The 25,503-nt window shown below is 49.8% G+C and overlaps 1 protein-coding gene across 4 annotated transcripts in view; it reads left to right on the top strand.

The window, feature by feature from the left end:
- rerea (arginine-glutamic acid dipeptide (RE) repeats a) overlaps positions 1 to 25,503 on the top strand; it is a 179,546-nt gene that overhangs the window by 58,099 nt on the left and 95,944 nt on the right. For all 4 annotated transcript variants that reach the window (XM_061219707.1, XM_061219706.1, XM_061219709.1 and 1 more), the window contains one exon: positions 19,284 to 19,731. In XM_061219707.1, the coding sequence (XP_061075691.1) occupies positions 19,428 to 19,731 (304 nt within the window). In that variant the 5' untranslated portion in view covers positions 19,284 to 19,427. The remainder of the gene's footprint in view (positions 1 to 19,283; positions 19,732 to 25,503) is intronic.

The following is a 25,503-nucleotide window of genomic DNA, read 5'->3' as shown; positions in this document are numbered from 1 at the left end:
CCGCTCCCTGTCCTCAGGGATTAAACCTCTGAGACAATCGGCTGTGGCCTAAAATACAGGGCAGGGGGGGGGTGGAGACGTCCACCTGAGTGGATAGGGAGGCTGGTTCCAGGCCCGATGCCTGGCTCCCTGCGGTGGCATGCAGAGGCTGGCCCGTCAGTTTAAGAACAGCAGAAGCCACTAGAAGCTTCCGTGGCGTTCTCTGTTTCCCTGGGAGATGTTGGCAGCGGCGGTGGCAGTTCTGTGCTCCTGGTGCGGAGAGGAGGCCTCCGTGGCGGGTGCGGCGGCGCTCCCGAGGCGGGAGAGGCCGGCTCGCGGCTCTGTTGGCGGGTGTGGATCTCGCGGTTGGCACAGCGCGCTGGCGGGCGATGCCCAGAGGAGGTTTTGTGTGGTATTCAGGGTATTTGGCGCTCTCCTGTGCAGTGACGCCCAGAGTATTTCAGACACGCAGTGACCTCACTTTCTGTGCCTGTAGGCGGCCCGTTGGCTTCATTCTGCAGCCCTGTCAGACAAGCCTCCCTCATTCAAACGGGATTACGTGTGTCTGGTGATAACCTTACTATTCGCTGAGATATGTATGTACACACGGCAGGGTTTTTAATCTCTCTGATGACATGGAACTACTGCTGCGATTGGCTGAATGAGTGGGTGCAACACACTTTATGAATTACACATCTTTATGAATTGTTCGGTGGTTGCACTCCTTGTTTTAGTTTAGCATGGGTTTATCAGCTAGCACGTAGCCTGGCCAGACACATAGGTGCTAAGTGAGGCGGGTGTAGTATTCTGGCTTCGAGGACCACGCTAATGGCATGATGGTCTTAGCGCAGGTAGTGAAGTATTTTGACTATTTTGAGTTGCACGGCAACAGTCAATTTTCAGGAGGCTAAAGAATAAAATGGTGAGTGCAGTCACTGCTGTTCCCCTGTCACCATGCCATTTCCCCCCGCTGTGAGATCGCAGTTTGATTCCTCGCCTTGCTTTCCAATTTCTACCTCTCAAGGCCTTGCAGTAATACCACCGGTGCTCATGGACCGACCCACTGCTCTGTCCCCAAAGGTTTTTCCATTTTTTCGCAATTCTAGCATGGTCGTGTAGTTCCCAAAGTCAGTTATCAAAAACATACAGTCATAAGGAAAATGTGCCTGCAGAACTGCACTGTGGGGGATGTGCTTGCAGTATGTTGCACGCATTCAATGAAGTGCCTTTGGGGAGAAGGGCACTCTGAAAAAAACAGCAATAAGACACAGACAGTGGCCTAATGTGAAGGCTTAATGCTGCCTAAAATGGGCCTTTTCATTCCCCTGGTGTGTCCTTTGAGCCTGGCTGTGTAAAGTGAAGTTCTGTACTGCCCCAGTGCAGCTGGTGAATGTGGCCAGGCCTCCACGTGGGACCTGGGTTGAGGTGATGTGGGTTTCAGTCTCGTTTCGGTCTGAGTTTGTTCTCTGTTACTACGCCTGTAACCACCTCTCTTACCCGCTATCGCTGAACGCTGCCTCTCTTATCCGCTATCGCTGAACACTGTCTCTTACCCGCTATGGCTGAACACCGCCTCTTACCCGCTATTGCTGAACACTGCCTCTCTTACCCGCTATGGCTGAACACTGCCTCTCTTACCCGCTATCGCTGAACACTGCCACTCTTAGCCGCTATCGCTGAACACTGTCTCTCTTACCCGCTATCGCTGAACGCTGTTTCTCTTAGCTGCTATCGCTGAACACTGCCACTCTTGGCCGCTATTGCTGAACACTGTCTCTCTTACCCGCTATCGCTGAACGCTGTTTCTCTTACCCGCTATCGCTGAACGCTGCTTCTCTTACCCGCTATCGCTGAACGCTGTTTCTCTTACCCGCTATCGCTGAACGCTGCTTCTCTTACCCGCTATCGCTGAACACTGTCTCTCTTACCCGCTATCGCTGAACGCTGTTTCTCTTACCCGCTATCGCTGAACGCTGCTTCTCTTACCCGCTATCGCTGAACGCTGTTTCTCTTACCCGCTATCGCTGAACGCTGCCTCTCTTAGCTGCTATCGCTGAACACTGTCTCAGGCAGTGCTGTAGGTTTGCAGCGCTGTGCAGTTCAAAAGTGTCCTGGATATCTGGACTGTATGTTGTAGTGAGAAGAAACCAGGGTATTAGTCACTGTTAGTCACTCCAACTAAAGAGTTTGCTCTTTTTTAAATGGCGTCATTGTCTCAGCTTGGAGTAATGGTGTTCCTGTAAAGTGCTGGGCTGAGGCTCTGTCTAAAATGAGGGAGTGTTCAGTAAAATGGGAAACCTGTCTCTTAGGAGCGTGATTGATTCTGTGATGTGGTGTGTAAGGTTTGGTACAGGCTCCTTTGGATTAGTTCATATTTTTGTCATTATTCAGCTTCTCTCCGGTTCCTGTGGGGGAAATGCATACATGCCTGTGATAATCCAATTTAGCAATTAATGTAATCCCAACATTTCCCATCTCTCCTCAAAATGAACTAAGCTTGGCTGTCACATCCTGTTGGCCCCTAAAACACGTTGATGTATAGGAGGCTCTGCTTTCGTTTAATTCTGATTCTAGATTGAATTTCCTGCTGGAACCGGGAGCTTACTCGTTTTGTTTGGGAAAGGGAGGGATAGTTTTTCTGCCTTAAATAACTGCCTCCTAGCAATCAAGTGCTGTGAGGCTTTGAGTCAGCATCGTCAGACATTTTCATTTTGGCCAAATCACCTCAGGCCTGTATTTAACATCCCCTTATGTAACATAGTAGTTCACTAAATACTTCATGCAAAGGCTTCAGGTAATGTGAAGTTTGCAAACCTTTGAAAAGCAAGCAGCGCAAGAACAATGAAAACATTTTTCAAGTGCATTTTCTTATCATTATTGATTGGTTTGTCAGGACTCTCATTGCAGTGAAATATGGAAGTCTCTCCAGCATGATCAGTCTTGCATACAGATGATGGCATAATTAATAAGTGCATAATAGCCAAAGATATTTGTGATGCGGAGGTTTATTTCTGGAGAGTTGAAAGGTTGTGGCCGTGTCCTCTGTGGATGGAGTGCACTTCACCTCCTGTGGCTTGGACTGCTGTCTGGAGCTGTGCTCTTCAGAGCGGCTGCTGCTGTAGGCGCCCCCTGTTGGCCTGGTGGGGAAAAACATGTTCACATACTGCTTGATGGCAAGTTAATTTGGCGTGAAGAATGAACTGTCACTGATGAAAAGGCAAGGGCTCAAGGCATGGCAGACACTTTATCTGGAATGGCTTACCATCTGTAAAGACCTGTGCCAGCACACGGGGTACCAGTCTTTGAAGCTTGGTGAAGCACCCAGGAAGTGCTAGACTGGGACCCTTACTAACTAGTGTATGTGTATTGGGCCTTTGGTAATGGTGCCTGCTTTTGTTTATAATTCTATTCATAACTGACGTGTGTAGGTGACTGTTCTTGTAGCAGTTCTCTCAGTATTATATTTCATTACGTTATATCTCTCTGATATGGGTTATTTCAGTCTTCCCAGTTGATGTGGGTGTTTATCTGGTCTTGAAAGGCCTGGCCATCAGGACAGTAGAGTTTAGGGAGACGTGGCTCTCCCACACAGTTCCTTAGAGGAGAATCCGGTGGCAGATGGATGCTATGAGGAAAGGCTTGACAGCCCTAAGTAAATCTTCAAAGAAAAGACTTCTTTCCTCAGAGCAGAGGTAAAATCCCAGGGCCGGCTGAATCAGAGAATTCTGGCGGCTGTTTTCCGCCCGACAGCCCAGGGAGCTGGCCTCCTCGCCCTCTGAAGCACCCTGTCCTGTTTGCAGGGACAGCGCTGTTTAACCGCCGGCAGACAGCCCTCTCTGTTCAGTCTTTTCTATGCCTGGCAGCCTTCCTGCCAACTTTTAAAAACGCTTTCTGTTTTCAGCCTTGACATGTGAAGCACTGGGTGGTGCTATGAATTATTTTCTGCCTGGAAGATTTGGGTTACACTGAGTGCATTAAGGCAGTGTACCAGTAACTGCTACAAAAACAACTGAGCTTGAGCCTCCCTAGCTCACTGTGTGACAGTCTGTAGTATTGCATTGTTTTCCAGGCTTGAGTATAAAAGTGAACTGTGACCTTTAATTATTCTAAGAGGGATCAGCATTTCGGTAGGCCTGCTGTATTTAACGTGCCGGTTTTAAGGTTCCCTTATCATCCTGCAAATGCTTTATCGCTCTGCTCCAGGTGTGTTTCTATGGTTTCAGTGTCACTGCCTTCAATTGAGGTTTAAAATGTACGGGTAAAAACCTGTAGGTTATACATTAAAAAAAAAAACTGTACTAAAAGGGTGTAGATGACACCGGACGTTTCTTAAAACGACATGAAACAGAAACGACAGGAAGGCTGGGCCAGAGATGATAAACATTGTGAGAGCGTGTTAACATCTGCCTGGGCTGCAGCCACTCGACCACGCGGGGGGAATTTCCCTCTCACTCTCTCCCTCTCTCTCTCTCACTCTCACTCTCTCTCTCTCTTTCTCACTCTCACTCTCTTTCTCACTCTCTCACTCTCTCTCTCTTCCCCCACTCCATCTCTCCTTCTTACTACCTGCACTGTGAGCTCTTTATTCCAGCCTGCCTTGCTTTACTGAGGATTTCGCATGGGTTCTCTCAGGCTGGAAAGACTTGTGTCCTCCAGCAGGAGGGGGCTGGGGTCTGGAGGTCGGGGCTGGGGTCTGGAGGTCGGGGTCTGGGGTCTGGAGGTGGGGGCTGGGGTGTGGTGCTGCTGGGCAGATTACTGAATGGATCTGCAGCAGGTGTGTACAACTGTTATTCCACTGCCACCAGGTAGGCAGACGCGGGGGAAGATAGGGCTCCTTCACAATCTCGCACTCTGAAATCCCCCGACCAGGTTTACTTTTATTTTACAGGCAGTCAAAACGCTGCGGGAACAGAGTTTCCTATTGAAATTGACACCCGCCGCCCCCCACCCGATACCTCCCCCTGGAGAATACCGAAATGTGATTTCCCTCCCCGATAATTCAGAGGGCAGTTGCGTGCCTGTGTCTTGGAAGAGTCCGTTTTAGAGAGATTTCCCTGCGATTCCGGCTTTCAAGCGAGCGCTCGTAGGTAATCCTTTTGTGCAGCGTCTTGTTGCGTTGAAGGCCGGCGGTGGGAATGTGTGTTTCTAAGCGCTTATCACCCCCGTGCGGTCCTGGACTCTGCGAGGATAAATATTTAATGAGGAGGGCGATGGTAGCCAGGGTGGGAGGTTACATGCCTGTAAGACTGGGTTTTGAGAAATGGGTGTTCTATTTATACCCCGTACTGTTCCATAAAATAATGGAATTAATAGACAGCCCAAGGCTATTGGTGTGTACGAGAGCAGTGGTTTGTGTGTGTGTGTGTGTGTGTGTGTGTGTGTGTGTGTGTGTGTGTGTGTGTGTGTGTGTGTGTGTGTGTGTGTGTGTGTGTGTGTGTGTGTGTGTGTGTGTGTGTGTGTGCGTGCGTGCGTGTGCAATGGTGGGAGGGAGAGAGATTTTTTTCCCTCGAGTAGTTCCTTTCTGTGTCTGTTTATGGAGCTGAAGTGGTGAGTTGCCCCAATGCAAACTTACACACCCTTTAGAGCTCGTGTAGCCAATACCTTTCCCTACACCTTAGGCATTTTTACCCGTGCCAAAATGGCTGCCGCAGTCATGTGCTGGGAAGTTGGCCCTGTTTCAGCAGTAATGGTAATGTGACACCTGTGGGTTTTGAGCCCACCTGTTCTCAGAAGGTGACCAGCACAGCACTGAACACTCATTAACTGTGAGCGGCGGGGATATGGAGACTGGCCCTGCTGTTTGACAGAGCGAGGACACAGTCAAACACCATTCTAAGTGATCTCCAGTTACTCCATCTGCTTCCACACAGCCAGAAATAATGTGCTCCGGTCCGTAATGGCTTTGATGATATGATGATATTTGACAGATATGTGCTTTTTTCAGGAAGACCTGACTATAAAATAAGAAATGCGTTCAAAGTCATTGTTGATGGTCGAACTCCAGGGCAACCTCGCAGACGGAAGTCCAAAACCTAGTGTTGGTTACCTTTTTAAAATCAGAAAGCGCTGTTGCTTGTTTGTGAGTGTGGTAACCGGCGGAAGATGGGCTCTTGGGCTCATGGGCGGGAACACTAGGTCTCAGGGGCCGATGACACCGTTGTGAGGCGTGTCTGCTGTAAATGTGTCCATTACAGCCGTTCCAGACTGAGAGATTAGCCGGGCTTCTTAAACGTACCCAACGCGACGCTCGCAGCCGGTCCAGCTCTACCTGCCTTTCTCACCGCCTTCACCGTAACGTGTGAACACACAACTACACAAGCCGCCATTATGAGCAATCAGGATCCCTGCTCCTTATTCTGCTCGCGCTGAGAGGATGCGCTGAGAGGATGCGCTGAGAGGATGCGCTGAGAGGATGCGCTGAGAGGATGCGCAGAGAGGATGCGCAGAGAGGATGCGCAGAGAGGATGCGCAGAGAGGATGCGCAGAGAGGATGCGCAGAGAGGATGCGCTGAGAGGATGCGCTGAGAGGATGCGCTGAGAGGATGCGCTGAGAGGATGCGCTGAGAGGATGCGCTGAGAGGATGCGCTGAGAGGATGCGCTGAGAGGATGCGCTGAGAGGATGCGCTGAGAGGATGCGCTGAGAGGATGCGCTGAGAGGATGCGCTGAGAGGATGCGCAGAGAGGATGCGCAGAGAGGATGCGCAGAGAGGATGCGCAGAGAGGATGCGCAGAGAGGATGCGCAGAGAGGATGCGCAGAGAGGATGCGCAGAGAGGATGCGCAGAGAGGATGCGCAGAGAGGATGCGCAGAGAGGAGGCGCAGAGAGGAGGCGCTGAACGTAACAGAGCGTGTCTTTTCCCGTTATTTCATTCAGGAGTTGGGCATGACGCAGATGGAGTTCCGGGGAGCCGGCTGGTCAGGTTGATATTGGCTGATAATGCACACTCAGCCCGTTGTGCTACTGATCAACACGCCCTATGGCCAGAGGCGTCAGATCTAACCATCACAGAATTTAGAAAAATGGCGGCGGTCGCAGTATATTGCTGATGTTTTGTCATTTGGCTTTTTGGGGTGGATTTCTCATACCCCCCCCACCTGTGAAAAGTGCTGGTTTAGTTTGTGAAAGCCTTCATTGAACCCCACAGAGCGGTTGAATTTCCCCTTTGTTCTCCCCTAGTAGTTGTGAAATGAAAATTGATTCGGTCTCCCGTGACGTAAGAATGGGTGGGTTACTAGAAATGAAAATAAAAGGCACGCTACACTGCATCTCATGGTGGCTTCATCAGCTTGGTGTCCTGTGTAACTTTGAGAGCGACAGAAGAGCTCGTCTGCTATTAATTTACTGTCCCGCTTATTGGTTTTAACACAGGCCTACAGTGGAGAACACAGGAGTCCTCTTGCAGCAGATCACAGGTCAATCACTTTGATCACTGTTTACACACTCTTTAATTAACAATATGATAAAAAAAACCTGCATCATTATTCCTTCATCAATATTCATGGAGGAGAGCCTTATACAGCGTGAAATAAGAAGGGTATTAATATTAATTTTCCTGCTTGAAAGCATAAGTAAATGTAAATCTATCGACAGCGTGTCCTTGTGTAAACAGAAATAAGAGCAGGTTTAAAATAGCCTGGAGGCGATTTTGTTTTGAGAAGGGGCATTTTGATTTTTCACTTGCCCTCCTTTGGTGGCAATAGAAGGTTGGGATACGGGCTGGGTGTAAAAGCCCCGCCCTGCGGTGTGGCTGGTTCTGCTCACTTGGTCTGACACAGAGAGGCAATAAACCAGCCCGCACACTGGCCCTTTCATAAGCCTGCAGATGTCTTCCTCAACTGCACTCGCTCCATACCAAACAATGGGCTCACAGCTGCTGCATGCTGGGTAATGTACAACCCCTTTCAGACACACACTGACTCATTAGACGTTTCTGAGTCCTCGCACCCTGGCTTGAACTTCCCCCCGAATGCCAGGCCAGTGCAGACGGACTTTGCGTTCGGTTATAGATGGCTTTCTCATTACGAGGGCTTAAAGTGGCTGTGTGGTCTATTCCAGTCGCAGCCACGTTTGATCTGTTGTTTTTCCCCCCGTTTTGAGTTTTTCGCGCGCTGCGGGACGAATGCCGCTCGGACTGACCGCTGTGCGCGTCCGCCCCGTTTAACAGCACGTCCTGAGCGTGTGCGACCGGGCCGCGTAGCAGACGCGTTCGGGCGAGGCGTCTCGTGCGTGTGGCGCGGTCAGGAGAGCGCTGTTAGCGCTCGCGGCGCGTGAGGCCGTTTGAGCTGCGGCCGGACAGCCGGGAGACGGAGATCATTCACATTCTGCATAAACCAAACAGACTGCGCCGGGCCTGTTAAGGAGGCGCTGGGGAACCCTTCTGAGGAAACATGCACTGCAGGCATTAAATCCTGGACACCTGCCCCCCCCAACCCCCCTCCCAAAAAAAGGGGCCATTCGCACTGGAAGGAATTCTGCTGGGCTGGGATAAAACAACACGGGCTGTTTAATCTCAGCTGAAGTGCGGCGCGTCATGAACGCAAACGCAGTGAACAGTGTAGGCTGTCCTCCTGAGAGGGGGAGAGGGGGAGAGAGGGAGAGAGGGAGAGAGGGAGAGAGGGAGAGAGGGAGAGAGGGAGAGCGGGAGAGAGGGAGAGAGGGAGAGAGGGAGAGGGGGAGAGAAGGGGAGAAGGGAGAGAGGGAGCACACTAACCCCGTTGTCGGGGAAGAAAGGGGCAGTGTCTTCCTGTTTGTTGTTGTTGCCGCCACGTTCTACTACCTGTGGAATCTTGTTCGGCAACTGTTGCATGGCATTGTCTGCCTGACTCTCTCCTTCCGGGGGGTGAGATGAGAGATTACGCTGCAAAGGAGCTTATCTGCCTTGTTGCAACATCAAATAAGCTTTTTTCTTTCGCTGAACTTTTGTCCTTGTCAAAATGTACAAAATATTACAAAAAAAGTGGTACCGTAAAATGTTGTGCTATGGCAAGAATGGTTGTTGAATATTAAAGATTGGTGGGGCAGCCTCTTCTGTGATACATTTCCATTGTGAACTCATCCTGTACAGTGAATTGCTGGTCAGCTTTGACCTGTGGATGGAAGCCAGCGAGTTCTGGTGAATGATTGGCTGAGCCCTTCCTTTTAGCTGGCCCTGGGGGTGGTACTCTAACAGAAAAGCTAACAGAATAAAACCCTGCAGTTGTGAGGGCTTCTCCCCTGCCGGTCTTTAAGGAGCAGAAAGTATTCTCTGGGCCCTGCAAAGGACACTATATTTAATTTAATTAAACATCTCTGTTGTTTGGTGTAAAGAATCTCTGTGGGGAGAGGGAGTGGACTATCGGCACGGGATCAAGTCTCCGTTTTCCGCATGAATGGGCAGTTAATCTGCTGATCGCTGTGTGTGCTACTGTACTGCAGGCTGTGTAAAGAGCTGGTCCCGGGTTCACACGGAGTCAGGCCTCAGTGTGTCCCCACGGCCTGGCCTGGTGTTTCACCGTAAACACAGGCCCTTCCCCCGCTTGTGTTCCAGGAAGAGAGAGGTGGACCGCACTAACTGTGTTTTTGTGCTGTACAGTAACTGCCCGTGGTGATTGTTTGCAGTAATAGAGGTGTTTTATGGGCAGTCCGGGGGGGTCGGGGAGCTCAGGTCCTGCTTGCTCCTTCTCCATATTCATTACAAACGGCCATTTTCTCACCCTGCTGAAAGGAGCACATTTAGAGTTATATTTATGGCGCGCCCCATGGTCGTCTGTGGTGTAAGAGCGGAGGCTTCGCAGAATGAGCTCGGAGCGGCTAGCTGCTTTTAGCCTCTCCGCGTTACAGATGGGTCCCACTGCAAGTGCTCTGTGTTAAGAAAATTCCTTTTTTTAAATTTGTTTTGTGCTGAGGAATACATGAATGCTGAATATGAATGAAGCCGGCTCAGCTCTTTTCGCAGTTCCTGGTGTAAGCCCCAGGAAAAGGTGCTTTTGGGCTGAGGATATCACCATGGCTGGTAATGTGCTGTTAAACCCCTGCGCCCAATTCACTCTGCGCTGATTCACTGCCTGGCCAAGATGACCACAAATAAGAAATGGGCTTAAGAAACCATCAGCAGCCTCTTAAAAGAAAGCATAAAGGGCTCCTTTAGACTACTGTAATCTGGGCGAAGGTGATATTCCAGCTGTACTCGTTCCAACGGTTCGAGATTTAGATTGCAGTTGGTGTGCATTGTGAATAAATTCCTTGCTTATCGGAATTGATTAAAATCTCTGATCATAAGGCTTCTGTCTTCAATCGGCAGGTAGCTTTTTGAAAGACGGCAACAGACCTCAGTGGATTCACACCGACATAGCGCCTCCATCTGTCCCTCTGATTGGACCCTCGGGGGAATCAGTGGAGACTACGCATGCATTTAAACGCTGTATTTTATCCCAGGTCTGCTTGCCAGTTGTGTTTATTGGAAAGGCTTATTCCGCCATATTGCTCCCTTGGATAAACATGTACTCACACACAGGTTTGTTAGCTTTGCGCATTTAGTGCTTAACAGAAAATGTGAGTGGTATTCCTGCCGTTTTAGTGATAAAAACATTCTTTGAAATTAATATTAAATGGTCCCTTAAATCCGGGGACGGTGTTTTCCTAATAATTGCTCTGCCTTTCATGAAGAAGACTTTGATATACTGCTGATAACAGGGATAGTTTAAAGTGCGTATTAAAATGCAAATACAACGAATGTTATACGCAGAGTTTCCACCTGCGCGGTAAAGCGCAGGGTGTTCACAGAGTATATGTATAAATGAACGAAGGTAATTTGCGTGGGTCTGAATTTTAAATATTCATGAAAAGGTGAGGAAGACTAGCGCCCAGCTGAACGGCAGTTGCCTGTGGTTATGCTGAGCAGGAGAGGCGGCTGCCTCAGGAACAAAAGGCCAGCCTAATTGAAGGTAATGGGCTGCTGTGGTATCCCGGGTGCTTGGCAGGGCTGTGGTGGGGCTCTGAATGCAGGGCTTGTTCCTGGGCCATCTGGCCGGGGGCAGGGCGTTTGGGGCTGACCGATAGCGCCGAACGCTTTCTCCCGCTCGCTCGCGTGCGTAGTGGCCTACGTGCCCGACCCGCCTGCCCTGCTCCATCGCGGCGTTTATACCCGTGTGTGAGTGTGTGTGAGTGTGTGTGAGTGTGTGTGAGTGTGTGTGAGTGTGAGTGTGTGTGTGTGAGTGTGTGTGTGTGAGTGTGTGTGAGTGTGTGTGAGTGTGAGTGTGTGTGAGTGTGTGTGAGTGTGTGTGAGTGTGTGTGAGTGTGTGTGAGTGTGTGTGAGTGTGTGTGAGTGTGTGTGAGTGTGTGTGAGTGTGTGTGAGTGTGTGTGAGTGTGTGTGAGTGTGTGTGAGTGTGTGTGTGAGTGTGTGTGTGTGTGTGTGTGTGAGTGTGTGTGAGTGTGTGTGTGTGAGTGTGTGTGAGTGTGTGTGAGTGTGTGTGAGTGTGTGTGAGTGTGTGTGAGTGTGTGTGAGAGGGCGGAAGGGGACGTGAACAAAAAGGCTTCCTCAGGGACACATGTTGTATTGTCTTGCATCATGTTGTCAGGGCGAGAGCACGGTGCTCCTGTGTGTGTAAGTGGTAATTATAGGTGCTGTTGGAGCCTCCCCAGCGGCCCACGCGCTGCGAGGGGGTCGTGTCGAGAGCCCACGGTGAGCGGATGTGCCGGGTTTCTGCTCCACGTCTCCTCGCTCTCCCACGTCCCCCCCAGCCGCCATCGCCCGGAAACGCCCTTCAAGCTTTTACCGAGAATACCCGAGGTTATCGCTCCTCTACCAGCTCCGTTTCCTGTTTGAACCGGTTAATTATTGTGAGAACTGTTACTGGAGTGTCATGGTAATTAATTCCATCAGCGGAGGGATGGGGGAAACAGAGCGGAGAGCATTGTGGGGGTGAAAATCTCAGAATATAATTTTCTTGCCATATGCTAGCTTAACGGGACTCGAATGAATAACCGTGCTAAATGCATGTGCCAGACAAAACTGCCTGACCCTCAGCGCTGAGGGAGATTTCCAAACCCTCTTTGGAGCGAGAGATTGAAAACATGTGCCCTCTTCAAACGGCACAGCCGAGCCCTGCTACGCAACAGTAAACATCCTCCATTTCCCTTTTTTGCGGAGGCCTGTAATTGGACTTGGGTATTATGTCAATAGCCTATGAAAGTTAATCTCGTGTGGATATGAAGTAATAACGATTTTCAGCAGTGGAGAACTTTCCGGAGGAAATGTCCCATTTCGGGTCAGATACGTAACCTCCGCGGGGAGCCTGCCAGATCCGCGATTATGACATCTGTTTGAGGGCTTTACCGTCACCTCCCCCCTCCCCCACACCACCCCACCCCACATCCCTGTTTTAATGTGCATATTCCCACTCCCGTTTCAAATGAATCCAATGACCTGGTTTATCAAGCCCCCGCGCTCCGAGCGTGGCCGTAAACAGGGGAAAGCTCTTGAAGAGCGTCCCGCCCCTCAGGGTTCCAGCGTGGGTGGCGCGCTCTGTCGCTGTGCCGACCTCACTGTGGCCCACTCCAGTGTGAGGTCCATGCGGGGGGAAAATGGCGCTCGGTCTGTTTGTGATCACACCTGTCTGTGCCACTCACAGCGCTGGCTCTGTGGGAGCTCGTTATCTCAGGTGGAGCGGCTCTGCGGTTGTTGGGGCCCTGCTCCGCGGTTGTCGGGGCCCTGCTCCGCGGTCTGTTTCAGGTAGGGAGTATGAGAGAGCGATACTGTGGGGCTCTATCTCCAGGCTGCTGGGAGCCTCTCTGAACACTTTGACACTTAGTGCACAGCTCTCACAGCTGAATCACAGATGGCCTCTCCAGGCCCCCCCCCCACGCCGATTCCATTACTGATGAAGAAAACACAAGTGCGCACATCTTGAAACAAATCCCTTGGAGTAAAAAAAATAAACCAAATAAAAATTGGTAGGCCTGGGTTACGGGTAGGCCACTGGCAGTTATGAATTCCGAAATTTTGCTGTGTGTACAGGCAGCTTTTGATCGTCAGTTCTTCGTGGGGCCTGTGGTACAGAAAATGGCCGCCGGGTTGTTCTTTGCTTCACCACTAAAACAGCCAGCTGGGATGTTTTTGTGCTCTGGGTACGGATGTGGTGTGGGGGCAGGCCGTGTGCGCATGCGCCTGAAACAGCCTTTGATTTCCCCTCTCTGGGGGTGCTAACAAAGCTACATATTAAATGCTCGAGTACGTTTCAGATTTTCACGTTTAGAGAGGAACAAGGCCTCAGTCTCAAACCCACAAACAAATAGCCTGTCTTTCACAGCTTAAAAACTGAATCTTGGTGCACTTACTGTAATTCTCCTGAAAGCCTGGTGGTCTGATAACAGAGCTCACCTGTGGCCAACAGGCTGGGGCTGCAGCCTCAAATCTCAAGCTCTAAGACGATTGGCTAGTTACGCGCGGTAAAGGTGCGACTGCAGAAATGCCTTTGGTTGTATGGAAATGTTAGAGAATAGTAAATTAGATGAAGGCACCATTGAAAATGGTGGTTGTCTAACACAACAGGAGGAGTGAATTGTGTGGTGTGGGTAGGAGAGTGTGTAACACTGCTGTGCTAGGTTTGTCTCAGCGGCGTTGTGTTGTTGTGTGCCTGTGTAGTTTTCACAAGAAGTGTTATCCAGGGTCTCGCTTCCTCAGGTCAGCTGGAGCGCGAAACGTTGTTAGAATTTTGAACATTTCCGCAGAAATCTCTCTGGGAACCTCGTCCCTCGGCAGTTTTCTCCCCGCATTTCTCAACGCGAACGCAACAGCGGCGTCCTGAAGCAGCTGTCCGTCACTGTGACGAGCAGGGGGGGTTTAGAGAGTGACCTCATGCAGCTGGAATGCGCAGCAGGCGTGACTCATTGTGAGTGGCGCAGGCGTCGGCGCTGATGGGACGGGCCCTCCGCTCAGAATCCTGTTACAGCGCAGCCTGAAGTCCGTTCCACTCCGTAACCTGATGTGAGAGAGCGTAATGTGTTTGACTTGGCCTGGGCCCCAGGACACACCACCTGGGCCCCAGGCCTGAGAGAGGCTAATCTGGTGCTCTAATGCTCCTTTTAATCAATCCTGGACATTTTACCGCTCTCGCCGCCTTCGGAAAAGCCGCCTTTAATCCTCGCCAATCATTTTTGTACGGCTTAATAAATCCTCGATTTGAAAAGATAACTTTTCTTGCGTCGGCGACTGCCAAGAAAGCGCATTCTCACAGGTCCCGGTCAGAGTCGAGTTTCCCTGTTCGAAACGGCTGTGTGGCGGTCGCAGGTTCTCTCTCAGCGAAGCGCGTCGGCCGTGGGAGACCCCCTGCCGCTGTGTGAAGCGCGGCGCCCAGGTGTTGGTGTTCATGGGGTTGTTGTTGAGGCCGGGTGATTTAAAGGACCCTAACTGGCGGGCGGAGCCGGCCGGCTCGGCGGATGAGATGTTGATGGCGGTCCCGCCGTGTCGGCTGCGTTTACGTAAAGGCAGAGCGCGGACTGAAAGGCGCCGCTGGGCGCCTGGCTCGGTGCTGCTGCCTCTCGTGGCGAGGACCGGGCGCTAATAGAGAGGCCGCCTCGAGGTCTGTGGGGAGGCTTTTTCATTTAAGCGCTTTCTAAAAGAGTCATTTGTTTTGAAGTGTCTGACGCACTCCTCTGTATGCGATTGCAGGAATGCACACAGGGGGAATTAGGTGCTTTCGGTCGGGCCCTTGAGGCTTCTGCTGCGGATGTTTGAAATGCAGGGTTTTTTTTTTTTTTCCTTCCCATCTTCCCCATTAATAAGACATCTGGTGCCCTTCCAAAGGATAGATGGTTGTGTTTGCTACTGTGGTGGGTGGTGAGCACAAAGGCAGGCGGTGTAATCAGCCCGAGAGATGAACCGGAGCTATTCATGTGCGTCTGCGGAGAAGCAAATATTTACACCGTTTTACAGAATTAAAAGAGATTAAAAAAACAAAACCAAGCACTGCTCCAGTGATGATTGTTTTAGTTAATCTTCTGGGGTTTTTCTTTGACAGTGATTGTGGAGGTGTGCTGTTGTGACTCATTGCGTTTTGATTCATTAATAGATTACCGCTATGGCTTACTCGCTGTATTGTGAGGTGGGCGGTGGAGTTTCAGTGAGTCAGCAGCTAAACCTGAAACTCCCTCAGAGTGTGTTTGGACATATGAATCAATACAGAAAGTGAGAATCCTACATCTCAACAGCTCTTAGATGCAAGTTTGCAGGATCCTTTCAAGCGGATCCAGCTGAGAAGATTCTATTTGTATTACATTTATAGGATTGTGTCGGTTGGCATGCTAGCTCAGCGCGGCGCTCTTGTCGGTGTTTAGATCTCTAGCTGGCATCAGTGACCTGTTTGCTCACAGCCTTGGGGAACCATGCCCTGCTAACGCAAAACGCTCTCACAATGCTGCTGCCATGTAGCGGCAATGTTATAACATTGACAAAACATTCGAGTAACATTATGAGACTTTTTTTTTGGTTAGCGGGGCAGCTACAGAAGACCAGAATAACTGGATTTATAGATCGACCGGTCAACCAAACAGGACACAAGCCCAGAACAGTTGTGCTTTATCTAGCTTTGTTTCTTTTGCTATTACCACTGATGGAACATGAACTGTTCTTGAGCACTGTTTGAGTGTGGAATGATTCATCAGGTTCTGCTGTGAGAGTCTACAGGCTTACTGAATTCTAGAGGAGGCCTGAGGTAGGAAGGGATAGCCACTAAATTTGCCCCAAAAGAAAACATTGTACTGTGTTGTACACTGAATTTTTCTTCTCTCTGGGTACATGGGTCAGCTGCTGTCCATGAGAACTTTTCTCTACTTCTGTTACTGAATGACATATTGGTTAAACACGGTGTTCATAAACTTGGCAGGTTTTTACTTGGCTTTGTTTTTGGCGTACGCTATTTTTGTCATGAATTCAAGAAGTTTATTTTGTCGAAAGCTCTGCACATGACTCTCGCTTACAGGAAGTTAGTGTATGTGTACCTAGTGTATATGTAGTGTGTGTACCTGTGCGATAGCCTCTGAATGTGTTAATCTGTTGATAATTTGTCAGAATGATCATCTGCACAGAAATATGCAGACAAATCCAAGTTCTGACACTCACACTCATGAGCTGAACATACAGACGCATGCAGAAAAGCACACATCCACACAGTCTCTCACTCTCTCACACACGCTCTCTCTCTCATACACACACACCCACACGCACACACACACACACACTCTCTCTCATATACACACACTCTCTCTCGCTCTCTCTCTCACTCACTCTCTCTCACTCACTCACTCACTTGCTCTCTCTCTCATACGCACACACACACTCGCTCTCACTCTCTCATACACACACACACACACACACACTCGCTCTCATATACACACACTCTCGCTCTCTCACTCACTCACTCTCTCTCTCTCTCTCTCTCTCTCTCTCTCTCTCTCTCACTCACTCACTCACTTGCTCTCTCTCATACGCACACACACACACACACACACACACACGCTCTCTCTCGCTCTCACTCACACACTCACACACACACACACACACACACACACACACACTCACACACTCACACACTCACACACTCACACACACACACACACACACACACACACACACACACACACACACTCACACACTCACACACTCACACACTCACACACACACACACACACACACACACACACACACACACACACACAGCGTGGGTAGTTGCTCAGTGCCATCTGTGCCCCGGTGCAGATGGGTGAGGTCTGGCGGCTCTCAGGGCAGCGTGCGTGTGCGTGGCGTCCCGGGGTCGCCATGGCAGCTCATCATTAGGTGATTAATAGCGCCGCGATCGGGGGCGCGTTTGTGCCACGCGGGCGACGGGAGGAACAGCTGCCCGCTCTGGAGGTGACAGCCTGCCGGTGCGGCCAGGCCTGCCAAAAGCCGCTCCGCCCGGCTCCCTGTCCTTCCCCCTGTAAACCATGCATGCCGCTCCGCCCCGGCTCCCTGTCCTTCCCCCTGTAAACCATGCGTCCCGCTGCTGCCCCGGCTCCCTGTCCTTCCCCCTGTAAACCATGCGTCCCGCTGCTGCCCCGGCTCCCTGTCCTTCCCCCTGTAAACCATGCATCCCGCTCCGCCCGGCTCCCTGTCCTTCCCCCTGTAAACCATGCATCCCGCTCCGCCCCGGCTCCCTGTCCTTCCCCCTGTAAACCATGCGTCCCGCTGCCGCCCGGCTCCCTGTTCACGCCCGCACCCTGTTCATCTAAATCCGTCTGAACATTTCCAGCACTTCGGTTTGTGCCCTCGCTGAACACCGCCAGCTCAGAGCTGCTTGTTCCACTTTTGACGGGAGGCGCGTTAACATTTCGTGCGGGTTTTGCAAGTCGCATCTGGTCCCTCTGTCCTTTTGCGTTGTCGTGACACTGAAGCCATTTTGTAAGGGCTCATAGTTTAGCCAAGTGTTTACGTTACCTTCGCAGTTTCCATGAGCGGAGAATCGGCCATAAAGATTTTACGCTGCTATTGTGTCAGAGAAGGGCTGTTGAATGGAGTCCTCCCCCCCCCCCCCCTCTTCCTCAGCCGTCAGCTCCGTTTTTAAAGACGAGCTTCTGGCCAAGGTAATGGGTCTCCAGACAGGATGTGTCCCATTGAACTGAGATGTATAACACCCCCCCCCCCCAATGTCACCACAGCCCGGAACATTCCCGCGGTCGGTTAGCTTGTGCTCTGCCGGGTTTATGTTTTATTCTCTGGAACAGCTGAAATGAGGAAACCCTAATATTAAACAAGACCCAGCATCCCTGATACTTTACAGCACTACCTGTCTGTGTATAAAGTGATTTTGGGTTGGGTTTGTTTATGAGTTAGTGTGTGGGCAGTAACTTGTTCCTGTTTAAATTTGCATTTGCTGCACAGTCAGGTTACAGCGTTTCCAATAAGCGCGGTGTGTCACAATGGGCTGATGGCTTTACGGTATCCACTTTACCTAAAACATTCTAAAAATATCTGCGTCATAGCGCTAAAACAGAAATGCATTTCATCCGTAATTAAACATGACACTTGACGTGTGTTTTTTATAGTAGCATTTACATTCTCGGTACATCAATAAACACGTTTTCTTAGCTGGTTAACTGCGTTAGCGGCTTTGTAATTTCAATTTGACTGCATGAGGAGTCTTCAGCGGCAGGGATGTCTGCGTTGGGCGTTTCGCCAGCTTCTAGCTGTGGCTTATTTCTGATGCCATTGAGCAATGCCTCGCTCTCTACCGTCTGAAAAATGCTAGTTCGACATTATAAAGTGTGGATTTAACTTGTTTGTTCCAATTTTCCCATAAAAGGGCCAGATGGGATTTGCTCTCCTTCTCTCTGGGGGGACATTTTGTAACGGCGTTCAATCCAATTTCCTGTAATGTGTGTGATGCTTCATCACTTTACTTTTCTGTCACGCGGCGGTTTTTAAAGTGCGCTGCGCTGTCGTTCTCCGTCTCATTAACTCCTCCTGTCATCCTGCGCGTTGTCGTTCGGTTTAACTGATTTTAAAAAAATAATCCTGAGTGGGGATTGCTCTGTCTTGGGGGGGGAGCACCTGGCCCTTGTGGTTTTGGCTGAGGAATGAGTGCTCATGGGGGGGGGGGATTGGCGTGGCTTCAGGGGTGACGCTATCAGTATCACATACTGTCAGTCGCTGGAATGGTAGTCACTGGAGTGATCTCACTTTTCTAGCTGTAGAGACTGCCACTCTTTGGAGTGACACCATATGTATAATAAAAGAATACAATTGTTTGCTAATTGAGTAAAACTTGGTCCGTCTAGTGTTCAGGAGCACATTCATCAATATCGGTAACGTATATGCAATTCATTTCAACCTGTTGTAAGGTTTTTTTTTCTCTCTGAAACGGTGTATGTGAGAGACCTAGCGCCCTTGTTTGAGCTGTATAATGGGGATGTGTATGTCACAGAGCTTGCCTCCCTGTGTGGAGCCAGCGTGCTGGGGCACTGCTGTAGACGCAGAGCAGATTGATGCTTGTTGAGTTTATGGAGATTCAGCACAGCTTATCACGTCTGATGTGTGTATTACTGCTGAGTGTACACACCGCTCCGGAGTCTGGAGCCACACAGGCTCTGTCATGCGCGCTCGTCAACGCTACGAACAACGAGAGCAAATCAAATTCCCACCCTCAGCACGACTGTGTGTGTGTGTGTGTGTGTGTGTGAGAGAGACACCTGCATCTCCGCCATTTTGTTTTTTGCCCTTTCTTCACTGGTGGTCCTAAACCAGCTTGGCCTCACCTCTCTCTCTCTCTCTCTCTCTCCTGCGTCCGCAGCTCTTGTGGAACTCTGGGGTCGTCGGCGAGGCTGAATTCTTCCTGGATCTGAGCGGTAAATTCAGAAGACTGAAGCCCAGGCTCACCGTCTACCTTTCACGGAGGCCCTGCCGTGAGAGGACGGAGGAAGGCACCTGGAGAATCATGACGGCCGACAAGGAGAAGGACAAGGAGCGCGAGAGGGAGCGGGAGCGGGAGAGACGGGAGCGGGCGCGGGAGAGCGAGACCTCGCGGCCGCGGCGCAGCTGCACGCTGGAGGGCGGGGCGCGGAACTACGCCGAGAGCGAGCACAGCGAGGACGAGGACCAGGACGCGGCCGGCGCCGCCGAGGAGGCCTCCAAGAAGAGCAAGAAGAAGACGCCCAAGAAGAAGAGCCGCTACGAGCGCACCGAGAACGGGGAGATCACCTCCTACGTCACCGAGGACGACGTCGTCTACAGGCCTGGTGGTGAGTCCACACGCGCACACACACACACACACACACACACCCACCCACAAACACACAGAAACACGTGTCCATACACACGCACACACGCGTACACACACACGTGTCCTAACACACACCCACACACACAAACACACAGAAACACGTGTCCAAAAACACACACACACACACACACACAATCATGTGTCCAAACACACAAACACACACACACGCGTCCTAACACACATGCACACACACATGCGCACACACACACACACACACACACACACACACACACACACACACACACACACAAACATGTGTCTGAACGCATGCACACACGTGTATCCAAATGCATGCGCGCAGACATTTCCGAACACGAATGCGCGCACATGGGTCCACACACCCACACACATAAACACGTGTCCACACACCAACGCACGCATATGTGTCTCCACACAAACATACCCATACACACACACACACACACACACACACACACACACACACACACACACTCTCGACCCTGTCAGCAGGGGCCAGCGTCTGCCTCCAGTCTTTCACGGATAGAGAATCAAGCAGTGAAAGAGCCTTTATTTTACTTGTTATTGGTCATGCAAATTTCTAGCATAGAGATGCCTACATTACAAATGTTTGTCTGTTTGTAAGATCCTCATCTCAGTTTTAGGCACTGATGGCGTTTCTCTTTTTAAACACAGACAAATTTTAAAACGAACGAGCAGAATCTGGTTCTTGAGCGGGTCACTTTTTGTCTGCATGTGAGATGTTGTTATTGGGAATTGGACAGGGAGCAAGAAATGACTCAACAGTCTGCTTCCAATTACGCCTGAGATCCCCCTAGAAGGAAGTGGAGAAACTCCCCGCGTCTCCCCCGGTTGAACCAGGGGCCGTGCCGTGTGTTGGGTTACACCGGCCGGGGAACAGCCGGGGTAACAAGCTCTGAGGGATGAGACGTGTTGTATGTGGCATTCGGGGCGCTAAGCTGGATTCCACGCTGGACTGAAAGAGGGTCTTATTTAGAAGCGAGGCCAGTGGCTCAGAGAGACCAGCTGCACAGGGGCCCAGGGAGACCAGCTGCACAGGGGCCGGGGCCCGCAGAGACGGGACATCTGCTGGCGTTGTGAACGCCCAGCCCTCGCGCTGCTTCATGACGCCCGCAGGCCCAGGTGCGGCAGACCTTTCCCAGCGCAGTAAACGCCGGCCCTCTCCCGCGTTTATAAATCTGCTGCGCACCAGATACGCAGGGGGCGGGGGGCCAAATGTCAGCACGCGTGTGTGAGGCGGGGCGGGGCCCCTCAGTCAGGTCTGTTAGAGCGGGGCTTTGAGTCCGTGTCAGTGCCGCCACGCCCTGTGCGCGTCTCTCCGTGATTGAAAGGTCACCGCGTCCGTGCTCCTAGCGCTCGGCCGCTTAGCATAAACACGCCAAAAAAAAAAACGCTCCTCTGTCGGGTTCCTGCCTCACCGCATTCCTGCAGGAGGAAACCTGTACACGGTGTGAGAATGTGTAGAGACGCGGAGGACACACCGCTGCCTTTCCTTAACCTCCTAAGACCTGGCGTACACATGCGTGGACTCCACATTTTGGGCTGTACAACCATAATACTTCATTCTTAAGACTGAGAGTCCACATATGTGGACATCATTTTTCTCAAAAACTACATCATGTCAAAAGATGATGCTTAGTTTTTATACTTATCAGGTCCCAATAAGCCCAAATAGCAAAGAGAAATTAAAAATGCATACCAAAAAAGAGTGCGGGTCTTAGGAGGTTAATCCCTCTGCCGGTAAAGGGGGTCATTGAGCGAGCTGGCATGAAGGCGCAAGGCTCGACGGAGATCTCTCTCACAGACCCGCCCGCCATACAGAGCACTGCTTCTTCTCCCTCTGCTCTTCCCAGAAGGGCTGGTTATGACTCTCTCTTTCCAGCGTTTAGGAGGGTAATCAAATCCCAGGAGAGGAACCTCGTGGAATGTTTGGCACTCGGGTTTGTCTGGTGGAGTGACTGAGTGACTGAGTGAGTGACATCACGGAGGGATACTGTGACTACTGTGCAAGGGAGCGGAGTGCTGGAGTCGGTGTAATGGGTTCCTGTAATTGCTGTCCAAGGGCCTCCAAATTCATATTCAAATGAGCTATCCGCTGCTCTGAAGCGCGTTCTGCCACTCGCCTTCTCTCTCATCATCAGTGTGATGAGATTCGTTATGACCCCAGCGCTTGCTCCGAACAGCCGTAGTGATTATGAAATCAGCGCAGGCAATCTGAAATGCACTGCGAAATTATGCTAATCTTTTGGCGCGATTGGGCAAGTTGAGTGTTAAGGACTCTGAAATTCATTACAGTATTTTCATGTCTTGGAAGTTCCTGAAAGAATCACGGGAAGTGTTAAAATATCCCACTTTTCTTCACGGTCACAGCAAACCAAATGGGCCGAAATACACTGTGGGATAGCAGTGCAGTATTATGGGTCGGGAACTGGGTTTCTAACTGGAAGGGGATGTGGGATAGATTCCCAGCTGGGGCACTGAGCTTTCTGCCACAAAATGGCTGCCGTTGCATCACCCATGTGGGTGCTACACATTGGTGGTGGTTGAGGCGAGTTCATCCGCTCATCACTGTAAGGTACTTTGAGTTGCTGTGTTTCTTTTTGGAAACCAGTGAGAAAAGCGCTATGTAAACGCAAGGAATTATTCCTGTGGTCAGGCTCCACCCTTGAGCGCAGTACTTAACCTAAACTGCCTCAGTGGAATAGCCGGCTGTAGCAATGGACGGTATTTCAGAATGTAATCCCTGTTAATTGCTCTCGATTACAGTGTCTGCTAAACGCAGAAAGGTGGAGGAATATCATCCATCTCACTCACGAAATTCATATTGGCGAGCGTCATCAACGCACTGATGTTGTGCAAAATTAGATCACTGACGTGCATTTAAATTCAGACCGTTTGTTTCTGCGTGATTAATCCCAGAGTAGAGCTCCCTGTTCATGTATAGGTAGGTTTTTGGAAGAATCATGAAGATGCCTCCCTCCACCAAAGACTTAGCTGAAAAGACATGAGCAGTACACTGTTTACACTTGAAACGGTCCCAGGGGATCGCTCTTTGTCAGGAGAGTGAGAGACTGTGAAGCAGAGCCTCATATCAGCATATGCTGAAGCTTTTGTTTAAACGCTGTAACCATTTGTTTATGAGAAACCAACATCAATAAACGCAGGGATTTCTGTGTTTTCCTCATTTAGGTTGAAGGAAGGATTCGTATACCACTGAACGCACAGCAATATGGTAATATTCAAGTTGTACGACCTGAGGGGGGAAAAGATTGTAATACAATTACATTATTACCAGAAACCTTCCATGACTTTTATTTGTTGCCAGGAGCATCTGTAAGTGTTTGCCTGTTCAGACGCAATGTATTTTGCAAGTAAAATGGCAATTCTAAAAGCTTTACCCTTTGCGCCCCCACAGTCTCTCCACTCTACCTCAGCTTCGTGGGAGTTGCAGTTGTTGCGATAAAAACAATAATCGAATGTTGGGCATTTATCCTTAATATAAATGTTATCCTTTACAATTCTTTGGTATGCTTGCTGAAACCATGGAATTTATAAATCATGTTTAAGTGGGGAAACCCAATGAATACATATTTTGAGTTTGTTTCAGCTTTTCTGTAAAAAGAACTTCCCCTAAGAGAAACTGCATTGAATTATGTTGCGACTGTCCTCATTATTTAAAACATTCAGAACACACTTTAATTTCTTCTAATGAGGTTCGATCAGAAATAAACACCACAGCTATACTTAATCATTTTAGTATAAAATCATTCAACATGAATTGTGGCTTAGCATTTCTACCAGATTAATATCCACAGCACTCTTTTTTTTTTTTTATATATATATATATATATATATATATATATATATATATAAAAAAAGATCAATCAGAACATTATTTTACTATTGCTTTTGTTCTGCTTGGGGCACATTTTAAAAATACTTTTTAAAAATAGGTAAACCTAGTTTTTCCTGAGAATCTATTAAATATCTTCTCTTGGGTCTCATTTGACAAGGTACTTGGCCAGTACACATAAAGTGTCCTACAGTAAATGTAATGTTGAGAGTATTTGCAGAGGCAGAATGTATGCTGTATGACTTGCTGGTTTCCCCCGGGAGAATATTTAGTGCAGAAGGTTAGCAGTGGTGTGAAGTGGTGAGTTGTGGAATGACCATGCTATAGACTGCACCTGGCCTGGTGAAAACACCACCACACAATGCCAATTTTGTTAAACAGCCCCTCTGCCTTTTTCTTAGTTCCAGGGAGATGTGAGTCTGAGGTCTGATTGATCTGATGCTTGCAGAGGTGCTCATGAATTCAGCGGAAGAGCAGTGCCTCTGCTATTTACACCTGGAGGGGAAACTCTGGCTTGGGTAGTTCCCTTTTGTATCACAGTTTCATTGACTAGGGTGAATGCATCTAGCACAAAACCAATATTTTATTATGGTTAGCAATTATTACTTTAGCTGTTGGTTGTTGTTTTAGCCTTTATTCCTTGAGGAAGTCTGTTCTGATGTGGGTTGGAGCTTACAACTTGCGATGATTTAAAATAAGAATCGGTTCACTGGGTCTTCTGCTGGTTGGGTATCTTTCTCAGAATCCGAGGTGAAGTGTGAATTATCCCCCACATGTTGTTTGTATTGTTTTGCACAAAGACTCAAGTCTATTAATGGGTTTATGTTTATTCTCATTAAAAATACACAGAATGTCAGTTGTTGAAATGGCATTACCGAAGATGCTGATGCATCTACTATATTACCATTTGCTGTAATATCCTTTTAAGTAGTCACTAGTAAAATGCCATCTGTCTCCTCCCCCATACTGAAATGCTTTCAGTATGTTGGGTGGATTGGAACGCTTTCTACTGCAGCCATTTGCAGAGCCTAACGCAATCAGATTTGATTTGGGTGGCTTAAATGGGCACACGGCCTGGCCTGGATTATGCTCTGCTCAGTGTTAAATCCTTTTATTTTAGTCTAGTGACACACAATATGCAAAATGGACCACCCCAGGAGTGTGTGTGTGTGGGGGATTGGAAGAGACAGGCGGAAAGCTACAGTGTCTTTCCCACTGCTTTTTTTTCACGAGTCCGCTCATGACAATTGACAAATATAGTGATGGCTCTCTTTAGATTACTGCTAAGAATATTGATACCGTGCTCATAGGTCCCCTCTCTGGCCGCTTGGCTGTTTACCCCTGAAAGATGCGGGCGGTTTTCAGGCACGCGGCTCCCTGTACATTGATCTGTGGGCAATAAAAGAAACACAAAGGTACAACGGAGCCGTCAGTCTGCCGCGATGCCGTTTTCCGGGCTCGCTTGTTTCAGAAGGTCAAGTGGGACAGGGTTCGGCGGTCCGTGGGATCGATGGGGGGGGGGGCTCTGAACAGCGCCCCCTCAACCATCCCCTCCCCTCCCCTGCCCTGCTGAAACCCAGTGCAGATACGTGCTCGTCCGCGGAGCTAGTGTATGGATCTGGAGGGGAGATTATACCGGAACGCGCGGCCCTCTGGGGATCCATACTCCAGGCCCAGCGCGGCACACTGGAGCTGGCAGCACGGCTCAGCCCTGGGACGGTTTGGAGAGAGAATCACCGGTGGGGTCTCTGAGGGAGACGCTGAGAGGCTGCTGCTCGGGTGTTATTTTTAGATGGACAATCACTCGAGGGCTGGTCTGGGTAATAAACTGCATTTGAATAAACGGAGGCCATTTCAGCCCTAACTGCACCAGTCAGG

This window comes from Conger conger, chromosome 14 (genome assembly GCF_963514075.1).
Source record: "Conger conger chromosome 14, fConCon1.1, whole genome shotgun sequence".
Lineage (NCBI taxonomy): Eukaryota > Metazoa > Chordata > Actinopteri > Anguilliformes > Congridae > Conger > Conger conger.
The sequence above is the reverse complement of the archived record's forward strand: the minus strand, read 5'-3'. Positions and strand labels throughout refer to the sequence as shown.